Here is a 25,663-nt window from a genome sequence, read left to right on the forward strand (position 1 = left end):
ACGTCTCCTCAGATTCATACTTTTGATTCCTTCTTTCCTTCCCTACTCCCAACACAAAAATATACTTCATTATTGGGACTGCTTTAGATGCAACTAAGATATATTCTCAGGAAGATGTGCAAATGCCAAGAAACCTTGAGGTGAAGTAGAATGTTGCTATCCTTAAAAACTCAGTTCTGTGACTAGAATCACAATAGGAACATGATTTTAAATATAAGTAAATAGAGTAATTCACATATGTGTATCATACAAAAGGGGAGGGGGGGGAAACATATATAAAATAATACCTTTAGGGCAACAAATGTATAGATATGCTTTACACAATTGATCTATGTATTGTGATGAACTGTATGAGCCCCAATAAATTGATATAAAAAAAAACCCTTTAAATCCTTCCTGTCTTTTTTCTAGGCATATAGTTGTTTTTTCTTTAAAACTATGGTGTGTTTTTCACAGTATACAAAAGGGCTTTAAAAAAATTGTGGGAAAATTCTATTATGTTTTAATTCCATTTTTCCATGAACTTTAAAAAAATAATAAATCAATATATTTGGTCTTTATACCTCAATTTCTCCAATTTTTAAAAGATCATTTTATTGGGGCTCTTACAGTTCCTATAACAATTCATACATCAATTGTATCAAGCATATTTGTACATATGTTGCCATCATCAATTTCTAAACATTTTCTTTGTACTTGAACCCTTGGCATTAGCTCCTCTTTTTTCCCTCCCCCACCTCCACGAACTCTTTGATAGCCCCTTGTATATATTCCTATTTAAATTTAACAGTCTACTTGATTATTTCCTTGTCATTGAATATTTCACTAAAGTGTGGATTTGCACATTATATACAATTATACACATTACACAATATATGATTGTGTATTGTTTTGTCCAAGGAGTCCTGCTGGCATAATGGGTAAATGCTCAGGTGATAAAAGGTCAGCAGTCTGAACCACTAGTAAAAAGACCTGATGATTACAGCCCAGGTCGCCAGGACTCCGCAAATATACCACAAAACCCAACTCACTGCCCTTGGATGATTCCGACTCATAACGACCCTATATTGACAGAGCAGAACTGCACTGGTGGGTTTCCAGGCTGTAAATCTTTCTGAGAACAGAAGGCCTCAACTTTCTCCTGCAGTAGAGCAGCTGGTTGATTCAAGCAGCTGAGCTTGGGGTTAGCAGCAGAACACGTAACCCACTAGACCACCTGAGCACTTTCCAGTGTAACATAACACATGGGGAGTTGATTTGATTTTTCAACTACTGGGCTAATCCAATGATCCTACACAGTTTATCTTTTCCTTTCCTTTTTTACTGCCTTTTCTTTTGTTGTTTTATAAATACAACTCCAAATCACTCACTAAGATTTAAAGTTCTCTTGGAGAAACAATAGAAACCAAAAAACTTGATCATGACTCACTCATGAATGATTATACATAACTGATGCTCAATAATGCAGTTGCTGACCCACATGGAAGAAGCGCACCAGCCTGTGTGATCACGAGTTGTTGAAGGGATCGGGTATAAAAAGGGATCAGGTATCAGGCATTAAAGAACAAAAAATCATATCATTGTGAATGAGGGGGAGTGCGGGGTGGGGACCCAAAGCCCATTTGTAGGAAATTGGATACCCCCTTATGGAAAGATCACGGGGAGCAGACGAGCCAGTCAGGGTGCAGTGTAGCAATGATGAAACATACAAATTTCCTCTAGTTCCTAAATGCTTCCTCCCCACCCACTATTATGATCTCAATTCTACCATACAAATCTGGCTAGACCAGAGGATGTTCACTGGTACAGATAGGAACTGGGAACACAGGGAATCCAGGACGGATGATCCCTTCAGGACCAGTGGTGTGAGTGGCGATACCAGGAGGGTGGAGGGAGGGTAGTGTAGAGAAGGGGAACCGATTACAGGGATCAACCTCCTCCCTGGGGGACGGACAATGGAAAAGTGGGTGAAGGGAGACTCAGACAGTGTATGATACGACAAAACAATAATTAATAAATTATCAAGAGTTCATGAGGGAGGGGGGAGCAAAGAGGGAGGGGAAAATGAGCTGATGCCAGGGTTTAAGTGGAGAGCAAATGTTTTGAGAATGAATATACAAATGTGCTTTATACAATTGATGTATGCATAGAGTATGATGAGCTGTACAAGCCCCCAATAAAATGATAAAAAATAAATAATAAAGATGCACAACCTCAAAAAAAATAATGCAGTGGCTGTTCTTTTTTTTAATTTTTAAAAATTTGCTGTTCTCTTTGATTTTATTTTATTATTTTAATTTTTTTTGCTGTTCTCTTTTAAACTACACATTATTTTTCCTTTTATAAAAATAGTTTTATTGGCACTTAATCCACATACCACACAATTCAATAGTTCAATCATATCAAGAAGAACTGTACAATCATTACCACCATCAATTTCAGATATTTTCTTTTCCCCCCCATGATTAAATCACCTTTAAAATGAGTTGTGTAATCACCTTCAGTTCTAGAGCTTACTCTTCCTCCAACCTTCATTGTTTACTCTTGAAATCCCCTCACCCCATCTCCCCACCTCACCACACCCTCTACATCCCTTGCATCAGTTATTATCTTTGTGCATCCACTCCTTCTGTGCTTCACAAACTCGTAAACCCAACAGAAACAATAAAGAACAAAAACAAAAGGAAGTGGTAAGGATAAAAGAACAGTAATATAAAGATAAAAATGTAAACAATGGGTTAAAAAAAAGGACCACCCTCAATATTTTAAAAGTCAGGAAAAGAAGTTTTTGTTATGGAACAAGCAAGAGATCCTTGCACCTAGAACAAATTCAGGTCGGGTCTAGAGGGAGATCAACTGAACAAGTATCAAATTTGATCCAGCACAATCAGGATTACAATAATCGATGTTTGATGGAATAGCTATTCCAGACCTTTGCCTGTGGCTAGAGGGGATCTGCCAGTGGCTTAATCTGACTAGATACTCTGCAGGTGACTTTGGGGCTCCCACTGTCCACAGTCTTCTACAAATTGGATGTTCACAATTTTAGCTGTGATATTTTCCCCTTCTTCATATTTAAATTTTATTATTGTCATCTTTGCCTCACACAAGCTGGTGTGCTTCTCCCATGTGGGCTTACTTAACTCTTTGCTTAGGTGACTGCTTGTATGAAAACAAGCCTTTAAAACCACAGACACATCGGGGGTTTAAATGGAGAGAAAATGTTTTGAGAAATGATGTACAGATGCGCTTTACACAATTGATGTGTGTATGGATTGGGATAACAGTTGTATGAGCCCCTAATAAAATGTTAAAAAAATAAAAAAAAATAATAAAACCACAGACACTATTCTGATTGATAGCCAGGCACCATCTGCTTTCTTCACCACACTTTGCTGTAGCACTCTTATCTTCACTGATCCGTTCATGCAGGCGATTATCAAGCATGTTATCAGAACTAGCTGCTCTTGGATTGAAGCTAGTATTCAGTGCGGGTATTTTTCCTTTTTAACATTTAACTTTTATTACAAAAGTAATATTTGCATTTGATTTAAAAAGTGAAGCAATTCTATGAGGCATATAACAAAAACTCTTCGCTTTGCCCTACCTCTCCCCTTAAGCAACTATTTTCAGTTCTTTTAGGCGTTTCTCCCAAAATTGTATTTCCGTATTACTTCACAATATGCCTATTCGGCTATCTTTAATTTTAGTCATTATCATTTGACACTTTATCCTTGTTGGGACTTCCATTCCGTAAGCTTGATCCTGTCTGCACTGGATGCTCTCAGAGCTGCCTACAGAGATTCAAGTTCAGCAATGAAGAGTCAATGAAAATGGGCGACGTATTCAAACTACTCACCCAGGATATTAACACTTTCCTCTCCAGCGAGCAGTGACTGCCATAATCCTGCTAGGCACACAGCACCTAGAAGTGTGTTTTTGCCAATGGAGGCCCCCTGGGGGTGGACGATCTTTTCCCTACGGAGGGACTTCCCCACTTTTCTCTAGGATCGCCACTAGCGCCAAGCTTTCTCACCCTTGGAGAAATATAGAAGGTGCAACTCCGGCAGGCCAATGTCTGAAACCGTGACGGGGCACGGAGCCTTTAACTCGACAATGAGATCAAAGGGGCCTTGGAGCTACTGAAAAGACAATGGCCTCGACCCTGCTGACGCGACTGTACTGTGAACTCCTAGTTAGGAGGCCCGAAAACGCAAATACCTGTAAGCAGAGGTGGAGGCCAAGATCAGGCGCGGGCGGCTTCCAGACAGCTCGTTCGGGCGCAGGCTCCGCCGTTCCCACAGCAACAACGCCGGGCGTACGTCACGGCGCTTGCGCCCCCTTCGCCCCGCCCCCTGACGTCGAGGGGCGGGGCGGCAAGGGAAGCGAATAAGCGAAACCGGTCAGGGGACCTAGACGACCGCAGCGCGCGGCGGCGCAACTTTTGGAATCTGGAATCCCCGGGAGGCCGGAGCCGTGGGACGGCTGCGTGGCCGCACGGAGTCCTCGGTCCCAGCACTACTGCATCGCCGTCGCGCTCGAGCAGCGCCGCGAGACTTTTACAGGCTCCTTCCTCCGTCCGCACTTCATCCCCGCGCGCCCTCCCGGGCGCAGGGCCTCCGCCGTCCTGGCTGTCCCGGCGGTGGCTGTCCAGGCGGTGGCCTGGCTGCTTCTCTCCGTGGCGCCCTGCACACCTGCCTCGGCCTTCTCCGAGGGCTCGGAGGGCGCTGGTAACGCGGAGGGCGGGGCTGCACCTGTGCGGGCCGGGTTGGAGGGCGGAGGGATGGCCAACCTGGGGAGCCTTCCGCCTCCTTCGTTTGTGAACGTACTGTCGTGCACGCAGGCTTGGGAGCCCGGAGCTGGAGGAAGTGAAAAGGAAAAGATCTCGCGTGCCTTACATTCCCCTCCTTACTACTCTGCACGTGTGCGTCTTTGGAGAACCCGGCTTTGGCGAGGCTATTATTAAAAGTACAGAAAATGTACAGCCGAGAATGAAGCGCTTTGGGGTGCTCTTGGAATGCGTTGCAGTTCATGACCACTCAGTTTCGCAAAGCCTGGGCGCTCGGTATGGTGTGAGAATCCCTCTTCAGAATTCGAGATTCGAAGGAAATGACCAGCTTTGTTTTGCAAACACCTGAAATATTCACTGGATTGAGCTAGGGCTTCTTTGGGACCTTAGGCTGCGCAAGGGCCTTGCTGGCTTTTTTGAACTCGAGTACGGGGTTAGTAGTCTTGTGCTTGGTGCTGTGGATCTAGTCCTGAGCCAGACAAATGGCCCCAACCTTCACACATCTGTAGTATATTAGAGGGGGACAGACACGTGCAGTAGTAATTACAACAAAGCGTATGATTCACTGTCACGGAGTACATTCCAGCTCAGACATGTTGGGTTGCTAACTGCAAGGTCGGACATTCGGAACCCCCCAGCCACTCTACGGGAGGAACATTAGGATGAGTGGTTCTGTGAGAATTTACAGGAGCCCTGCTGGTGTGTGCAGGTGACAACCTTGCTTGCTGAAAATGAGGAGGACTTGAAGCACTTGATGATGAAGATCAGGGATTGCAGCCTTCATATGAATTACAGCTCAAATGTAAAGAAGACCAAACTTCTCACAACTGGATCAATAGGTAACATCATGATAAAGGGATGAAAGATTGGCATTACAAGGATTTCATCTTGCTTGGATCCACAACCAATGGAAGCAGCAGTCAAGAGATCAAAGGACCCATTGCTTTGGTTAAATCTGTGCACAAGACCCCTTTAGCGTGTTGAAAAGGATGAGAGGTTACTTTGAGGACTAAAGTGCACCTGACCCAAGCCGTGGCATTTTCAGTCGCTTCCTATGTATGTGAAAGTTGAACAGTAAATAAGGAAGACTGAAGAAGAATGATGCAGTTGAATTACGGTGCTGGTGAAGACCACCGAACGTGCCATGGACTGCCAAAAGGACAAGGAGGACAAGACTTCGTCTTACATACTTTGACCATGTTGTCAGGATAGGCCAGTCCCTGGAGAAGAACATCATGCTTGGTAAAAAAAAAAGACAGTGAAGGAGAGGAAGATGGTGGACTGACACAGTGGCTGCCGCAATGGGTTCGAGCATAGGAGCAATTGTGAGGATGGCCCAGGTCAGGCGGTGTTTCATGCTGTTGTGGATAGGGTTGCTATGAGTTGGAACCAACTCAACACCTAACAACCACCACCACGATGATTTACAGCCTCCGAAACCCAACAAGGCATTCTGCTCTGCCTTATAGGGTCACGATGAGCCAGAATAAATGGCAATGAGCCTTTTCAGTATGTGGTGACCATCTCCTGGTGGATATGATTCATTATAATAGAATGTAAGCCTAGGAACTGCACCTTATACATATATATTCTCTCCAAGCTACCTTCATTAAAATTAAACATAAGAGAAAGCTGGCTTTTACAAGAGGTACGTAAGTTGTTTATTTAGGAAAAGATTATAGATACTTCTTTCACAAAGACAAGGATTCCTTAAAATGAATAGGTAGAGTGAAAAGAGATTAAGCTTTAAAAGTCAGATGAACATTGTTTCTCACTCAAAAAATCAGTGTCATCAACTCATGATGGCCCCATCGGTCAGAGTAGAACTGTACTATGGATGCCTGACATTGTGTATCTTTATAAAGTAGAAAGCCTAATCTTTCTCCCACAGAGTGGCTGGTAGTTTATGGTTATAAATCCAACAGGAAACCCAATAAGCCACCAGGGTTCCAAATAATATTAAAGCAGACACTTGTACAGAATACATAACTATATCATAGGCCCTATTCTAAGTACATTCACATGTATTATTCCTCTTGACCATTAACTGAAAGATAAGTATCTTGCTCAAAGTCATGTAGATATTAAGTGACAAACATTTTAAGCAAGGCAACCTAACTCCAAAAGGACCCTGATGGTGTTGTGTTTAGATGTTGAGCTGCTAAATGCATGGTTGGTTCAGACCCACCAGCCACGAGCAAAGAGAAAGATGAGGATGTCTACTCCAGTATTCCAAGATTTACAATCTTGGAAATCCTAGGTAGGGGCACCATGAGTTGGAATAAGGAAGCGTGCAGAAGCATTGATGTTCTTGAATTGTAGTTTTGGTGAAGAATTTTTAAGGTACCGTGGACTCCCTGAAGAACCTGCAAATCTGTTTTGAAAGAAGTACAACCTGAATCCCTCTTAGAGGAAGACCCTCCATTTGATGGGTTGACACAATGGCTGCAACAGTGGACTCAAGCATAATGATTGAGAGAATGGCTGGGGACCAGGAGTGTTTTTGTACATGGATTTGCTGAGTTCAAACGGACTGAACAGCAGCAACATGAATGTGAATGGACGTGATGGCAGTGAATTTACCTCTAGGGTCAACCAATGTTCTTCCTCCTCTGCTAAACTGAAAGTGGATTTATGGGTAGCTCAAATTCCTTACGTTTTTCAAATTTTGTTTGTTTTGTTTTTAGGCTCATTGGGTTTTCTGTTGTAGTAAGGCTTATTTATTATTTAAAGGTTTTCTAATTCTTTCATTGAGTGCTTATTGCTTATTTTATTTAAAAGGTTTTGTTGTTGTTGTTCTCTTAGGCATGAAGGCCACATGTTCTGAAATTATTTTGAGGCTAGAGGTTTTGAAAGATGGTTTTCACAGGTAAGTACCCATTAATTTCTACTCAATTTAAAATATTGTTCCCAGTGCAGGGAGTACTAGAATGGATTATGATGTTGTATATGTAACTCTTTTTAAGAGTGGCGTAACTATGGAAGTGTATGATATGTGAATTTTTATATCAATAAAGCTATTAAAGAAATAAAATAAGATATTGTTCTATGTTACTTAGAGCAAAAAAAATAGCTGAAACATGGATAAATTTGACAAATCACTTCCTTTCTTAAAGTTTCTTAGTGGCATATGAATGTGGTTTACATTCGGAAATAATGATAAAACTAACATGATAGATACATTATCATGTATAAGTATTATATACACCCGTATGAACACATGATTCTGTTCTGTTTTTATGGCATTAAAATGGCTTGGAAGTGGCATTTTTCTTACTTTTCAGAACAGAGAGCAAGGACTTAGAGAATTTAAATGACTTGGTAGGATTTAGGTTTACAGAGATCTTAACTCAAATTTATGACTATCATTTTCTAAAGCTAAACCATCATGAGTTTGTTTCTGACTTATTTTCTCCTTCCAAATGATTAGTTTCCAAAATAGAAGTTATCCTCAAAAGGTAGATATTTTCCAATATTGAATATATTTGAGACAGTGGTAAAAAATTGTGGAAGCAGTTTCATAAGAAAACTTCCAAAATGTTCAGTCTCCTCAAAGTATTATTTTGAAATAACTCAGATATTTGTGATGAGTTCAGAAACATTAAGTTTTAAAGTCACTTCATTTTGTATTCACCTTAAAGACATCTCACTTTCTTCTCTCTTCAAAGTGAGTGTACTTGATGAGTAGTTAGCAGGAATACAGTAGGAAGAACTTGGGATTTTCTCCCTCTGTTTCAAACACATTGGAACTCAAAATGTAGCTCTGCCATTTAGTGTCTGGGTGCCTTTAGATAAATTACTTAGGTCTTTGCTACCTTATCAGTAAAATTGTGGCCTGATAGTGTTTCTTCATTAGGGTTGTGAGGATTAAATTAGAGTATATGGAAGGTACCTTACTTGTTACATAGTAAATACCCAGGAAATGTTAGCTGTCACTACTGGTAGTAAAGTGACCAAGCTGAGCAATACTGTTCCAGTCACAGAGAAGATGTGACTATAAAGTAATAAAACTGATTTTGGGAAGGAAGACAGTAGAAAAGTACTTCTGAAAGAATTTTTTGATGGAGTTCCAAAAGCATTTGTCTACCATATACATCACTTGGTATATAGCTTCTCTCTATAACTGGGTGCATAAAACTGTTATCATGGCCTGAATTTTAAGAGGAGCAGGGTATGCCAAATAATTCCATTTTGACTGTTTCACAGTAAATATTCTAAGAAATTTTCGAGAGATTCCCTAAAGAGGTTATTGGAACAGCACATGTGGGTCTCTGGGGACACATCCTGAAGATAGAAAGCAGGGTGCAAAACTGAAGAGGAAGAGTGACAAACCCCCCAAAAAAGCTTCAGAGAAAAACAGAAACCCTAGTTATTGGGAACTTTCAATAAGATTATGAAAAGAAGAGTCTGTCCTTTCCTCCTATTTCTATCTTGTTGATCAAGAAGACTTACTTCCACCCTGGAAACGGTGAAGCAAATATTGGTCATTGGGAGCTGACGTGCAGAATAAGTAAGGGGATTACACACCAGAATCTAACTACTATATATGAGTTCAGGATTTCCCCTCCCTGCTGAGCTGTATCTCCATAGCAATAGGAGAACTGGCGTAAAAGATTGCTGAGTTTCCCTTTGTAATCTTTGGGCACAACCAGAGAGTGAGGGCAAATTATATAACAGTGAGGTTAATGTTGATTCTGGGCAAAACTCCAGACCATATAGATCTTGACCAAAGGTAAAAACTACCAGAAAGATGTTTATTTGTTTTCATTGACTATGCAAAAACATGTGACACTATGGATCATAACACATTATATGGATAATGTTACAAAGAGTGGGAATTCCAGGCCATGGGACAATCATTTAAATAGAAGAAGGAGATAACGGTGCTTTAGAAAGTGCATGTCAGGGTGTATTCTTTCACCACACTTATTCAGTCTATATACTGAACAAATAAGCTGAGAAGCTGGGCTGTATATGGAAAAGCACATCAGGATTGAAGGAAAGCTCATAAACAATCTGTGATAACGCAGATAACGCAGCCTTGCTTGCAGAAGGGGACAGGACTTGAAGCTCTTACTGATGAAGGTCAGAGACTGCAACCTCCAGTAGGAATTATACCTCAACAAAAAGGAAAATCCTCACGATAAGGACAAAGTGTCAAGGATTTGATTTTACTTGAATCTACAATCTGCTCCTGGAAGTAACAGTCAAGAAATCAAATGACAGGCAACTCTGCTACAAAAGACTTCTTTAAATTGTGAAGAAGTACAGATGTCGCCTTAAAAAAAAAAAGATGTCAACTTGAAGACTAAGGTGTGTCTGACCCGGGCCAGGGTATTTTCTTCCTTTCTTTTTAAAACTTCTTATTGTGAATTTTCTGAATGTTTACAGAGCAAATCATTAGTGTTACTTTCAACAATTCACATACATTTTGTTTCATCCTACTTTAATGCTTTCACTGTAACATCACTTCTCCCACTTCCTTTGGGTTCCCTTTTTCCTCCTTTCCTAACCTTTCTGAATTTGTCCTTGGTATTGGAAGGTGTGTATATCTCACTAGTGCTGTGCCCCTTATAGACCTGTGTATTGTTTGGTTGAAAAATGAACCACAGAGATGAATGAATTCTGTTTCAGACCTAAAGGTTAACTAAGGGCTATAATTTCAGGAGTTCCACTCTCCATCTGATTGGTAAGCCTGGTGTCTTATTATTTTGAGTGTTGTTCTATATTTTTCTACCACTTTATCCAAGACTTTCTAATGAGATCCCTTTCAGGAGAGTTCAAAGCCATAGTATTTTCAGTTGCCTGCATGCATACGAAAGCTGGACAGCGAATAAAGAAGACTGGAGAAGAATTGACGCCTTTGGCTTATGGTGCTGGCAAAGAATATTTGATATAACATGCACTGCCAGAAGATCCAAAAAATCTATCTTGGAAAAAATACCAGCAGAAAGTGCCTTAGATGGAGTATGGCAAGACTTCATCGCTTATACTTTAGACATGCTATCTGGAGGAACCCATCCCTGGAGAAGGACATCATGATTAGTGAAGTAGAAGGTCAGCAAAAAAAAAGAGAGAGAGAGAGAGGAAGATCCTCGACAAGGTGGATTGACCCAGTGTTTGCAACAATAGGCTCAAACAGCAACAATTGTGAGGACGGTCAGAAGCGACAGGATGGCTAGTAATTTGTTCTGTTGTACATAGAGTCTCTGAGTCAGAACGTAACAACAACATAATAACCATACTGTGCCTCGTGACATGAATTTATGGAAGATATAATGGGTGATTCTGACAGAGTATAAATATTTAATTTGACTCAATCTATTTGTGGATAATGCATTTGAAAAGTTATATTGCTGCTCATTTAAACATACTATTATGCTATTTTACTTAACAATTGAAGGAAGAAATTTACTGTAAGTGTATTTGTCTTACAGAGACCTTTTAATAAAAGTGAAATTTGGAGAGAGCATCGAGGATTTACAAACCTGCCAACTCTTAATTAAACAGTATATCCCTGCAGGACTACTTGTGGATCCATATGAGTTGGCTTCGTTACAAGAAAATAACATAACAGAGGTATAACTATAATATTTTTTGAAAGAAATTAATTTAGGAACACTAGAATTTGGATTAAGGTAAAACAGTAGGCAAGTCAGCATTGTACTGATTTCTCCCTCCCCCATTTTGTTAGAGTGAGTAAAGTGATATTTTTAGAGCTATGATGAAATGGTTTAAAAAGTGTGATATTCACATTAGAATAATCAGCCATTTACAATCAAAAGGGCAACATTTACCCAAGGACAGAGTTTAAAGGGTTAGAAAAGGAGGGATGGAAACAGGAGGAGGGAGGTAGTAGGAGAAGTGATGTTACATTGTGGGGATTGCAATCAATGACATGAAACAAAGTGTGTATGACTTGCTGAATGGAAAACTGATGGTCTGCTCACCCAATTTTAAAAAGCAAGAAAGAATGTAGTGTCGAGAAAAAACCACTCTTTTTAATAAAATGACATTAGTTAGAAATAAACCAACTAAACTGAGCTAGTTGAATGTTACGTGCTTTTTGGTAGAGTGATTCATAAGTAACTAAGAAAACTATATGTGTTTAGTGCATTATGTCTTGAGATTAAAGATGAATAACTACTGCTTTAGCAGAAAGGATGCCATGATAGATTGACATAAATTTTTCTTTCTCTTGATTTTGTTTTCCAATCTAATTCCTAAATATGATCCTGTTAAGTAAATTTCCTTTTTTAAAAAGTATTATTTAGGAAACTAGGTATCTCATTGAAGACATGTAGATCATTAAAAGTTGATTACTTGATACATCATTTGCTGTTTACTGCTGCCGAATGGGGTTGAGAGGAGCCCTGGTAGCATAGTGGGTTGCACATTGGACTATGAATCTCAAGGTCAGCAGTTCAAAACCACCAGCCTATCCTCAGGAGAAAGATAAGGCTTTCTACTCCCATAAAGAGTTACAGCCTCAGAGACCCATAGGGTCTCTATGAATCTGAATTAACTCAAATGGCAGTGAGTGGGGTTGGAACTGTGACCTAATTCCTTGTACATACTTTGTCATAAAAAGTAAGATTATGTTATGACTTTAACTGGGAAAAAGAGATTTTATATGTAATGAATAGTTGCTACTTCAGTATGTAGATTGAGATCTTGATTCTGCTCCATGAGATTTGTATAGGAGATAAATTTTTTAGCAGTAGCAAAGAGAATAATTGGTCTAAATTAGATGTGTGTGGCAGGATGATTCTTTATAAGGAGTTTTTGATAGTTTGTGAACACTTTGAAATTAAAGACAAGACTTAATAGGTCCCAGGTATAAGCCTAGTCAGGGGAACCTTGTTTAGGCAGGGTTGTTGTTAGGCGCTCTGGTGGTGGCACAATGGTTAAGTGCTTGGCTATCAACTGAAATGTTGGCAGTTCACACCCACCAACTGCTTGACGGGGTGTGTGTGGGTGGACCTGGTTACCCACCCTAGGAAACCATGTAGGGCAGTGCTACTCTGTTGTACGGAAATGACACAAATGATAGACGTGGCAAAACTTTGTTGCTTAGTTAACGGTACACTTGTGTAGTTGAAGGTTGTCAAGAAGTATGAGTCCATGTCCATTAACCTATGTGGTTGCTTTAGAATAAATTTTTGATACACAATTTCTTTTTTTTTATACACAATATCTTGATGACATATGCTGCTTTGTTTTATTTTTTATTTTTTGAAGAGTCCCCCGAGGGGGTGCACCGTTCCTGGAAGTACTGCAATACCAGGTCGATGCGTGGAGTGGATGGAGCAAGCTCCTATTCCATCTCCCTGCTCCAAAAATCCATTTAATATATTGTCCTCGGATAGAGGACGTATCAGATATTAAACTGATAAGAACAGATACTATACTTGATCTTAGCCAAAAGGCCGAGAAGCGATGCTGCTTTGTTTTATCTACAGTGAAAGTAGAATAATAAATTATGGTTTTTGCAAGTCAACAGTGGAATTTTTTCCTGTATTGATGGTTTGGGCTCATGTTTGGGAGATTCATCAACAACCAGCCCCAAAAAAAACACCAAAAAACAATCAGCCATTCATTGTTAGTTCACTTGGGATTATCAGCTGATGATCCTCTCCAAAGATATTTCCTTGTTTGAAATCTAAAATGTACACACGGCCACTGGCTGATTTTTGTTTTTATAACCTGTCAAGTGGTGGGTACCTACTATGACATCCTTTTACCTTCCTTGTTGTAGTTGGAGCCCTAGAGGCGGAATGGTTACCCTTTGGCCGGCTAATTGCAAGGTCAGCAGTTCTACTTAGAAGACCCTGTGGGGTTTGCTACAACCCTTTCACAGGAGTCGCCCGATTCATAACAGTAGCAAAATGACAGTTCTGAAGTAGCAATGAAAATAATTTTATGGTTGGGGGGTCACCACAACATGAGGAACTGTATTAAAGGGTCGCGGCATTAGGAAGGTTGAGAACCACTGTACTAGGTGCTCTTCGGAAGAAAGATGAGACTTTCTACTCCCATAAAGTTACAGTCTCGGAAATCACAAGGACAGTTCTACTCTAGCCTATAGGGTCTCTATGAGTTAGCATTGACTCAATGGCAGTGAGTTATTGTAGCTAGGAAGACCTGGTGGCACAGTGGTTAAGTGTTTGGCTGCCAACTGCTGTCTGGTTGAACCCACCCGAAAGTCCTGGTGATCTGCTCCCATGAAGACCACAAACTAGAAAACCCACTGGGGCAGTTCTACTCTGTTATTTGGGGTCAATGTGAGTCAAAATCACTCAACAGCAACTAACAACAATAGGTTTTAAGGAACACCTAAATCGGCTACGAGATACTCTTACACCACTATCTGTGGGTTAGCTTCATTTGGTTGGTTCATCATTGATCTTGCTTGAAAATGAAGTAGATCTCTTTTGGGACTCATTTTTAAGAAAATTGTTCTCATGTAAAAAACTGGGATCTACTCCACAGATCATAAAACTTACTCCTTTAAATTGTACTGTACAATTAGTACAGGTACATTGAGGACATTTTCATCATTCACCAGGGGAATTCCTTAAAGGCACCCCCTTTTTAAATTTTAACTTTTTGTAAATCTGGTGAAGGTTTACAGAGCAGACCATCAGTTTTACAGTCACATCCCCCAATTTCAGATCCCCCTCCCCATTCACGCCCTTTCAGGAACCTCTGATGACGACTGTTTGGTAATCCAAAAACCCAACTCACTGCCATCCCTTCAATCCTGGCTCATCTCTATGCTATAGGACAGGGGAGAACTGCCCCATGAGTTTCTGAGACTCTTTACAGGAGTAGAAAACCCCGTCTCTCTCCCATATTTGGTAATAGGGTTGTTACAAATGTAAATAGTTAGGTAAGATCATACTAGAGTAGGGTAGGCCCTTAAACCAATATGACTGACATCCTTATAAGAAGAGAGAAAGAAACCAACACCGAAGGAAGATGGCAAGTAAAGACTGAGGTGGAGGTAGAGGTAATGCTGCCACCTGCCAAGGACTGTGGGCTACCAGAAGCTAGAGAGTCAACAAAGGATTCGCCTCTAGAGATTTTGGCCTGCCAACCTCTTGATTTCAGACCTCTAGCCTCAGAAGTGTGAAAGAATAAATTTCTGTTTTAAGCTATCAGAACGTGTAGCAAATTGTATGACAGCCTGAGAAAGTTCATGCATTTAAGTATGTTTAATATCAACTGGTCAAATATTGACTATATTGCGTGACCTAATTGAATAGGGAGGTCCGTTTGACCTGGCTTTCAATCTTGAGTTTATTACCTATCAGCTGTATTGTTTTATCACTCTGATACCTGCTCACTCATAGTTAATCATTTCTACTTGTCAGGTTGTTATGACAATTAAAAAAATAATATATATGAAATCTGAAAAGTAAATGTATAAACTGAAATACTGGACACAATAAATGTTCAAAGAAAGGCACCGTTGTGTACACACACAGACATGTACACAGGGGCTTCAAAAAGTTGGTAGAAAAACTCATTGTCTTTTAATTCCTTTTTTCCATGAACTCTTTGATGCCTCCATGTGTTAGTTGCCCTCTGAAATACAAGTGGAAAGCATAGAGTTTAATAACATTACCTTCTTTAGCCCCAGATTGCATTAGTCCTTTAGCAGCCTGATCTCAAGGTTATATAATTATCACTTGAAAAGATTACCAGAAAGTTTTATAATAGCTAAACACAGGAATTTGGATTTATCTCAAAAGCTTTATCTTCCTTTTTTTGGCTGTTGAGATGTTTTTGTAAACTAACAGATGTATATCATTATTTATTTAATAGCCAAGTCTTCTATATGAGGAAGCTTCCAAAAATTAATAAAAAAATGGACTTTAAGTGACCATGGAATTTTCCCACAAACTTGTGGAAGCCCTTGTATGACAGATGGTTCTGAAGCCATGTCACGAGACACCCAGGGAACTGTGGGTATTTCCCTGGAGAGGAGAAAGCTGAAGGCAGCATGCCTGCCTTCTGATATTTGATGGTCCCCTAGTACTACAGGTTGATGGCGGGCATTGTAAACAGAAACAACTGGTGAGTGTTGTAAGCCAGGAAACCAAGGTTCCACTTACGAAAAAAAGAAAGAGCCTTTAACCAGTAGATAGAAAGAGAAGACTCAAAGGACTCTTTCTTCCAGCTCTCGTAAGTATTCAAGCAGTGGCTGAAGAATTGTTGACAAATACTCTCATTAGTCTCTTGCTGAGGTCCATTGTGACTCTTAACATGATGTAATTCCTTGACTTTTGCCAATGAAGCAGTTACTGCTGTGATTAGCGTAAAAGGAACAACATGTGAGTAAGAAAGTGGGGGTGTCATTGTCAAATAGGAGAATCAGATGCCTGCTATAATAGGAGGGAGTTAATATCTGGCTTTTCTGCATAAACAACAGGGCTTTGCATAGGGAATCTATAGAGAAGTTGTGTGTGTACATCTATACAGATACACATACATTGCACATACAGTGTACAGGCACGCACAGGTAGGAGTATATATATACATGCATACATTATATGTTTAGGCAAAGATCACATTATAATTTAGGACTAATTATGGCTACGTGTGCATTTTCACTTTTGGTAGAAAATACTTAGGTTTTTAAGAACCACGTATAATTTTTTCCACTAACTTCATATACCTGACATAGAACGAGTGCTTGCTGATCTTACAGGCTTGGCTTTGACTTCCTGACCACAGTGCTCTAACTCATCACCATCTTACTGGCTTCTCTGAAGAACAGGAAATTACCAGAATGATACCAATCATTTTGACCCAATGTAGACTTAACTCTTTTTGTCAGTGCATTTTATACTTATTAAATAATTCCAAATTTGTTCATGAAAATTCTTGGTAGTGGTCAATAAAGATATTTAACAGAAATAATTTTTATTATGGGGAAATTTAGGAGCCTTGGTGGCTTAGTGGTTATGCATTGGGCTGTGATTCCCAAGGTTAGAAGTTAAAAACCACCAGCTGCTTTTTTCAGGAGAAAAACAGGGCTTTCTACTCCTGGAAACAGTTACAGTCTCAGAAACTCACAGGAGCAGTTCTCCCTGTTTTGTAGAGTCACGATGAGTAGCATTGGCTCGATGGCAGTGAGAATGAGATAGCGCTCTGGGTTAAGCGTTGGACTACTAACAACAGGGTCAGCAGTTCAAATCCATCCACCAGCCATTCTCTCTGGGGGGAGAAATATGAGACTTTCTGTTCCCATAAAGGTTTACAATCTTGGAAGTCCTAAGAGGCAGTTCTATTCTGTCCAATAGGGTCTGTATGATTCAGAGTAAACTCAGACAACAGTGGGGTTGTTTTTGCAGGGGCTGATGGCACAGTGATTAAAGTGTTTGGCTGCTAACCAAGAGGTCTGGGTTGAACCAACCAGCCTCTTCATGGGAGAAAGATGTGGTATTCTATTTCCGTAAAGATTTATAGCCTTGAAAACCTTATGCGGTAGTTCTGTTGTGCCCTATAGGGTTTCTTTTGTGTTGGAATCAACTTTAGTAAATACAGCTTTTATTCAACACAGATCATATCTTGTGTTCTCTTAAAATTTAGGATAGAAACTGCTTATAAGGGAGGTAAATCTAATACCTTTTGTTCATCTATGTAGCACTTTAAAAAATGTTATTAATTTCTTCTGGATAATACATGCTTTCTTTCTAATAGGCAATGCTGGTTTCAGAAAACTTTAATATAGAAGCTCCTAACTATTTGTCCCAGGAATCTGAAGTTCTCATTTATGCCAGACAAGATGCACAGTGCATCGATTGTTTCCAAGCTTTTGTGCCTGTGCACTACCGCTACCATCGGCCACATAGTAAAGATGGAGAGACCTTCATTGTGGTCAATAACCCAGATTTGCTGATGTCCTGTGACCAAGGTGAGGCTGGCAAGTCTATTCTGAGGGTGGAAAATGAAAATAAAGGTATGGTGACAAGTTTGAAGAGGTGACAACAGTAGTGTTGTGTTTCTTTCCAAAAATTTAAATGGCACAATGAAGCATAGATATAGAAAAACATCACAAATATGTAGCTTAGGAAATTATTATAAGGAAAATACTACCCTGGACAAGAAGTAGAACTTTGCCAGTCTCCTTAGTATCAGTTCTATGTGCTCCGTATCTCCTTCTAAAACTAACCCACTAACCTTACCTTGGCTTTCTTTAGAATATTATCATTGAAATGAATATGATTTAGCCTTCCCCACTTTAAGACTTTTTGTTATCCCTCTTATATCTTTTAATTTAAAAGCTTCTGTTCCTATTTTGTCCTTTAAAACTTATCTATTAAAGAAGATGACTTTTTGACCTGTAAGTTTCCTGATAGATTTTGCTGGTTGAATTTATGACCAGCAGGCTCCTCTGATCTCTTTATTTCCTGGAAGTTGGCAGCTGGTTCTAGAAGCATGAACAGATTCAAATCTGATTTCTTTGGCAGGACTATAGGAGATGTATATTGTCTGGTTGTGTTTCTTTTTGTGATATTTGCAGCTTTGATTCTCATTACCTAGAGCCATTCATTTATTAGGAGTTGACAAATAATAATGCTTTAATCTTTTCCCATTTTAAAACTCAGTTATATTTGCCTCATCTACTATTGTTGTGTGCCTTCAAGTAGATTCCAATTCACGGAGACCATATAGGACAGAGTGGAATTGTGCCACGACTCGAGGTCTGTGAATCTTTACTGAAGCAGACAGTTCTCTTTCTCCCACAGAACAGCTGCTGTGTTCGAACCACCAACATTTCGGTTAGCAACCAGGCATGTAACCACAGCCCTACCAGGGCTCCTTTCTCATCTACTGTTTGGTAGATGAGGAAGACCACATATGGGACAGACCACATAGATTCCTGATTTTTCCCCTTTATTTGTTTCAAGGTAATGAGTTAATTTTCTGCCATTTTCAGAAGATGTTTAATTAGCTTGAAAAATATTATTAATTTTCCCATATTTAAAAGTAGTCCTTTCAATGACTTAGTGGTTAAGTACTCAACTGCAAACTGATATGTTGGCAGTTTGAACCTGTGCTTGGCTCTATAGGAGAAAAGATCTGGCAACCTGTTCCTGTAAAGATTGCACCCTAGAAAACCCTATGGGGTCCGTTCTACTTGGACCTAGATGGCTGCCGTGCGTTGAAATTGACTTGTCAGCATGAAACAACAAAGTAATCTATTTGAGTTTGAATCAGTTGAATTTCTTATCATTATTTTTTTCCTTAAAACTTTATCAGTAATTCAATTGGGTTCTTTGCAAGAAATCTAGACCATCAATTTGTGGGGATAAATTCATTTGTGAATGTAAATGTAGCACACTAACATGCAAGTGGCCTTGGAGCTGGGGAACAGCTTTGATTTTTGCTAAAATGTGCCCATCTATGGTTTTCTGATCAACCTTTTATATTTCACTTTCTCAGTGTCAAAGATCTCACCTTCTTGGTGTCTGGGCTTACACGCTTCTTGAAGCAGGCGTCTGTGAGATGTTTGGGAATTTTCGCACCACTGAGATCACTTTTAATGGAGGTGGCGATGACAAATCTCTGGTGCTTTCTACATAAAGGAGCTCAATTGAGGGACAGAGGTCCAGCCACAAACAGCAAACCAATGCCCAGCTGCTTCAGGAAAACCACTCTCCTTGAAGTTTATCTTCTCAGAGATTAATAGTCCGGCCCCTGCTGTCTGTTGGTTGCCGTTGGCTTGGTAGGCCTTTGTCCAGCCTCAGATTTTGAATCTGTCCGTGTCTTTGTTTGGGAGGCCTTTCTTGTAGGCAGCATAATGATTGATTTTGCTTTCTTATCTGTTCTGCTACTCTCTACTGGTACATTTAGTCCATTAACATTCGGCGAAATTATTGATATGTATGTGTTACTGCCATTTTGCTTTATATGTGTGTGTGTCGTGTGTTTGTATGTGTGTTTCATTTCTTTGTACTTCCTGTGTTATTTCCTTACTTTGGGTGTGCTCTTTGTGTGTTGGTTTTTAGGAGGGATTGTTTTGTATGTTGGTTTCAGGTTTGTGTGTTACTGCTTTTGTTTGGGGGCCCTAGTACTTCATTGAGCATTTTTTGTAGTGATGGTCTTGTTTTTGTGAATTCTTTTAGTTTTTCCTTGCCTTGGAATACTTTTATCTCCATTTTTCATTTCTTAACAGTCTTACCACATTTGCAATTTCAGAGTGCATTAATTATCGTGTTTTGTAACCACAGCTCTCTTTCCCCTTGAGTTTCGATTCCATACAGTTCCCATTTCATTTGCCTAAAGCCAGGCTTGGTGAACTGTAGCTGAGATTACTCTGGATCACTACCTTTTTGATTAGGTCATCTATGGCTACCTTTCCAGGGATTCAAGACCAAAACCAAAGCTAAAATGAAAACCAAACTCACTGCTATCGGGTTGGTTCTGACTCATAACAACCCTATAGGACAGAGTACAACTGGCCCTTTGGGGTTCAGAGGCTGTAAATCTTACAGGAGCAGCAAGTCTCAAATCACTGATCTTGCAGTTAGCAGCCTATCTTATAATCTGCTAGACTACAAGGGCTCTGTATCAGAACATTAGGAAAGAGAAAATCAATACGAAGAGAAATCTGTCAATCAACCTATAGTGACACCGTTGCTAATTATTGCAGTGGCAGAGTTGAAGTTGCAACAGAGACCAGATAGCCACAAAACCTAAAGTGTTTTCTATCTGGCCCTTTAAAAGAAAGTTTGCCAACTCCTGACCCAAAGTGTGATGTTGATACCATTATTTTTCCCCTTACAAGTCGCATGTTCTTTATGTCTAGAGGGTCTTTATATCTTAGATTGTTTCTTTCAAGTCTATCAGTCCTTTTTGCAGTTGCAATTTCTGTTTATTTTATGGGCATCTCTTTCTGGGGAGCTTTTGCTGTCTGGAGGAACGTTGTTCTGCTCTGTCGTTCACGTGTCACTTGATGACACTCCTCTTTCTTTCACCTTCATTTTCCCTGCTCTCCTCAGTCTTAATTTCATTCTCATGCTCTTCTCTTCAGTGTGAGACTGTGTCCTGGAAAGGAGTCTGGATGGCTTGGTTTGAGGCTTCAGAGGGACCAGCCCTCGGCAGTGTAATGCAGACCTGTTGTTGAAATAGTAAAGCCCCTGCAAGTTTCATTGCTGCTCTCAGTTTGAGCCCCTGTGGGATGATAAGCACTACCTGTTGGCTATTTGGGGTTTCTTGGTTTCCGGTCCTTCAGTTGTCCCTGTGCTTCTTGGGCTCTCTGCACAGGCGCAGGTATATTACAGGACTTGGTGACTTTCGGTGTTTTTTTCTCCATGTGCATGTGGCTTAGGACTCGGAATACTTTTGTACCGAGTTGTCTTGTAAATGCTGTCCATTAAAGTTTTTTTTTTAATCATTTTACTGGGCGCTGTCCGTTAAAGTTTGCTTTTGTTCTTTAATTTTTTCTTTCTTTCTGGTTTTATGTGGATATGGGGGTAAATTTTTTGAAAACTCCTTCAGTTTTCAAAAATCAGGACTTCAATTCTGAGAAGCCCTTTTCAGATTTTGGCTACTGTTGCTCCAAGTTTGTCCTAACAGAATGTTTACAAAAGTCATAGCACTTTGACCAAGGACGAACGGAAGGTTTTTAGTCATCTCTTTGCTACCATCATGCACTTTGTTACAGGAAAATAAAAGTGTTCTGTTCTTGTTTAGTTTTGTCTCTTTTACTTACTCTAGATAAATTTTTAAAAGTGCCCCTTCATGAGTGAGCATGCGGGGTTCTGATATTATTCTCTTTCTTGATTGGAGTGCTCTTTATATGAGTAGGTTTGCGATATGCAAATGTATTTAACTGTATAATGTAACTTCTATGCAGCCTTCATAATTCTGTCATTTCTAAGGCATTCACATAGAGCAAGTTACTGAAATAAATGCGTGTGGGAAGTGGGTCCAAAGCATACACTATGTATGCTTTAAAAAGTTCATGGAAAAAGTAGATATTTTATAAAAATTCCATTTTCCAAGAACTCTTTTAAGCTCCTTTATCTACCATGGTACCACTCCCTCAGTCACCCTTCAGGTCTGGCAATGAACTCAGCCACATGTCACAAATTTCGTCAAACATTAGGTTTATAGGAACAATAACACTATTGCATACCTTAGAATAATGAGATTTAAAGGACACATTTTCCAAGGACAGAGTTCAGAAGGGTTAGAAAAGAAGGAAGAATGGAAACAGAAAACAGAGAGGAGATGGGATAAGTGATGTTACATTGTGCCAATTGCATTCAGTTACATGACCTGAAAGACTTGCGTTAGGGTCAGTTTAAGTCTAGATTATAGTACAAATACAGGTTTTCTGACATCTTGTTCTACCTACTTTTCCCCCTCAGAGTTCCCAGTTTTGAAATGCTGGGCTCAGTCAGAAGTGGCAGCTCCTTGTGCTTTGAGGAATAAGGATACCTGCCAGTGGAAAAATATGAAGTATAAAGCAGTAAGTTAATTTTTTTTTTTTTTTTGCATTTGAATCATGCTGCCTCAAAAACTTTCTGTAACGTTTCTATCACATTTAAGTGTTTTACGATGAACATCTTATACCATAGACTACTGGAAAAAGTAGTTTTGTTTGCTTTTTTTGCTACCGATGACTGCAGTGGCTCTTTACCTGAGCAGAACCATAGAGTAATTTGTGGGCTACAGGCTTAGCCTCTGCTCTCTTAGTCGTGCACATGAGTCCAGAGCTAGGTCTAGTTGATGTGCTTCCCCACTCTTCCCAAATTTTGCTTATTTTGTTGTTGAAAATATATACAACAAAACACATACCAGTTCAGTCGTGTGCATTTCAATGACATTGATTTCATCATTGGAGTTAAGCAACCTTTCTCACCCTCCTTCCTGAGTTGTTTGCCCCAGAGTGACCTAAGTGCACTGTTCCCACTAAGGTTCTTACCTAATCTGTTCGGTTGCCATTGTCAATTTGATCCTGTGCAGATAGTTCTTCAAAGAGTGTGATGCTCAAGGTGGGCCTTTGTTACTGGTTCAGCTAAATTACTGTTTTGTTTCAAGATGGCTTCAGGAGATAGTTTTGGTTTCAGGTTTAAAGGCAATAGTTTCCGGGTTTTTTCCACCCTGCATGGCTCCAGAAAGTCTAGAGTCCATTAGAATTTGAAGTTCTAGTTTGCACTTCCCCTTCCCCTTTTGAATCAGAATTTTTTTTTAAACATTTTATTAGGGGCTCATACAACTGTTATCGCAATCCATACACACATCAATTGTGTGAAGCGCATTTGTACATCGTTTCTCAAAACATTTTCTCTCCACTTAAACCCCCGACATTAGGTCCTCATTTCTCCCCTCCCTCCCCGCTCCCCCTCTCTCATGAGTCCTTGATAGTTTATAAATGGGTATTTTGTCATATCTTGCCCTGTCCGACGTCTCCCTTCACCCACTTTTCGGTCGTCTGTCCCCCAGGGAGGAGGTCACATATAGTTCCTTGTAATCAGTTCCCTCTTTCCTACCCACTCTCCCTTTACCCTCCCTGTTTCGCCACTCACACCACTGGTCCTGTAGGGCTCATCCGCCCTGGATTCCCTGGATTTTCAGTTCCTATCTGTACCAGTGTACATCCTCTGGTCTAGCCAGACTTGCAAGGTTGAATTCGAGTCATGGTAGTGGGAGCGGGGAGGAAATATTTAGGAATTAGAGGAAAGTTGTATTTCTCGGCGTTGTTACATCGCACCCTGACTGGCTCATCTCCTCCCCGAGACCCCTCTGCAAGGGGATCTCCAGTGGCCTACTAATGGGCTTTGGATCTCCACTCCGCACTCCCCCCATCATTCACTATGTTAAGATTTTTTTGTTCTGATGATGCCTTTTACCTGATCCCTTCGACACCTCGTGGTTGCATAGGCTGATGTGCTTCTTCCATGTGGGCTTTGTTGCTTCTGAGCTTGATGGCTGCTTGATTACCTTCAAGCCTTTAAGACCCCAGACGCTATTGAATCAGAATTCTTCTATAGAATTTTTTATCCAAATGTTCAATAATGGTAGTCAGGCACTAGCTGCTCTCATGGCAAGGAGGTAATTGTTCCCTAGTCATCAGTCACACATTCCAAAATCCAACCCCACTGCCACTGGGTGGATTCCAACTCATAGCAACCCACATAGGAACAGACAGTCTAATCTTTCTATCAGATAGCCGCTGGGAGGTTTGAACCACCAGCCTTGGGATTGGAGCCTCACATTTAAATCGCTGTGCCACCACGTCTCCTTACACATTACATATCCTCCTCCTATTCCAGACTTTCCACCATTGCTTCAGGCCAATGGAGATCACTTGTGCCCTGGATGACTGCATGCAAACTGTTATGACGACAGGCACTACACAACCAACTAGGACTTAGAACGGCAGCATTAGACACATTATCAAGTCATTTAACTGGGGTTTCCCATGAAACTGTGATGCAAAACCTCCAAACCAAGGTACCAAATCCTCTGCGCTTAGCTGTATATAAGAACCTCAGTTCTCTAGTGAATCCAGACTAACACAATACCTTTCCGGTGAAGGAGGTGTTTGTGTTAAAACAAAGATGTCTTGATAAATTGACTGAACTGCCTTCAAATAATTGTTCACTTTACTAAACTTCTATTTTTCTAAGAAAAATTATGACTATTAAAAAAAAAAAAAAGAACCCCAGTCATGAACTTTTTTTGTGGTCACTATAAATGTATGTACCACAGACTTTTGCCAATTGAACAGCTCATTGGTAGCAATTGCATTAATCCACTGTATAGACATACCCTCTGTTGTTGTCAGGTGCCGTCAAGTCAGTTCTATCTCGTAGTGAACCTGGGTTATTAATAGAATGAAAACGACCTGGTGCTACGCCATCCTCACAATCATTCCAGCGTTTGAACCCATTATTGCAGCCACTGTGCCAATCCATCCCATTGATGGTGCCTTCTTTTTCTATGACTCTCTACTTTACCAAGCATGATGTCCATTTCCAGGCATTGATCCCTCCTGGTCACCTGTCCAAAGGATCTCACAACTCTTGTTATGAAGTGGCTATGTTCCTTCTAAGACAAATGTGTTTGTTCTTCTGGCAGCCCATGATACTGTCAATATTCTTTGCCAACACCATAATTCAAATATTTCATTAATTATTGGGTCTTTCTTAGCTATTGTCCAGCTTTAGCATGCCTATGAGGCTATTAAAAATATCATGGCTTGAGTCAAGTGCACCATAGACCTCAAAGTGACACCCTTGCTGTTGAGCGTGTTAAAGAGGTCTTATGCAGCAGGTTTACCCAGTGCAAAAGCAAACTCACTGCCATCATGTCAGTTCCTTTCCCCTGACTTCCTTTCTCCCACTGACTGAGTAGTATTCCACTGTATGTATGTACTGCGCTTCGTTTATCCATTCATCTGGTGACAGACATTTAGGCTGTTTTAACCTTTTGGCTATTGTGAATAGTATTGCAGTGAACATTGGTGCACAAATCTCTTTTTGAGTCTCTGTTTTCAAATATTTTAGACAGACATCTAGGAGTAGAATTTCTGGACCAAATACGAGTTTTATTTTTAGTTTCTTTTTAAGGAACCACCACACTTTTCCACAATGATTGTACCATTTTGCATTCTTTTTAAATCATTTTATTGGGGGCTCATACAACTCTTATCACAATCTATACTTACATCAATTGTGTAAAGCACATTTGCACATTCTCTGCCCTCAACATTCTCAAAAAATTTGCTCTTCACTTAAGCCCATGGCATCAGCTTCTCATTTTCCCCCCTCCCTCCCTACTCCCCACTCCTTCATGAACCCTTGATAATTTATAAATTATTATTTTGTCATATCTTACACTGTCTGA

General features: G+C 40.1%; 2 protein-coding genes and 1 non-coding gene across 3 annotated transcripts in view; 1 reads left to right on the forward strand and 2 right to left on the reverse strand.

The window, feature by feature from the left end:
• The window catches only part of CEP19 (centrosomal protein 19), a 9,410-nt gene extending 5,116 nt beyond the window's left edge, over positions 1-4,294 (reverse strand). Inside the window, exon 1 of the mRNA XM_004712263.4 lies at positions 4,222-4,294. The gene's annotated coding sequence lies outside the window, so the exon portion shown is untranslated. The remainder of the gene's footprint in view (positions 1-4,221) is intronic.
• PIGX (phosphatidylinositol glycan anchor biosynthesis class X) overlaps positions 4,154-25,663 on the forward strand; it is a 29,729-nt gene continuing 8,219 nt past the window's right edge. Inside the window, exons 1-6 of the mRNA XM_045287525.1 lie at positions 4,154-4,318; positions 4,427-4,730; positions 7,595-7,658; positions 11,227-11,368; positions 17,501-17,714; positions 22,180-22,280. Of these exons, the coding sequence (XP_045143460.1) occupies positions 4,154-4,318; positions 4,427-4,730; positions 7,595-7,658; positions 11,227-11,368; positions 17,501-17,714; positions 22,180-22,280 (990 nt within the window). The remainder of the gene's footprint in view (positions 4,319-4,426; positions 4,731-7,594; positions 7,659-11,226; positions 11,369-17,500; positions 17,715-22,179; positions 22,281-25,663) is intronic.
• On the reverse strand, positions 13,040-13,230 carry LOC115868669. Its single transcript, XR_004045734.1, has one exon. It is a non-coding gene; the product is annotated as a U2 spliceosomal RNA (small nuclear RNA).

This window comes from Echinops telfairi, unplaced genomic scaffold (genome assembly GCF_000313985.2).
Source record: "Echinops telfairi isolate 266 unplaced genomic scaffold, ASM31398v2 ScPeMD7_17;HRSCAF=63, whole genome shotgun sequence".
NCBI lineage: Eukaryota > Metazoa > Chordata > Mammalia > Afrosoricida > Tenrecidae > Echinops > Echinops telfairi.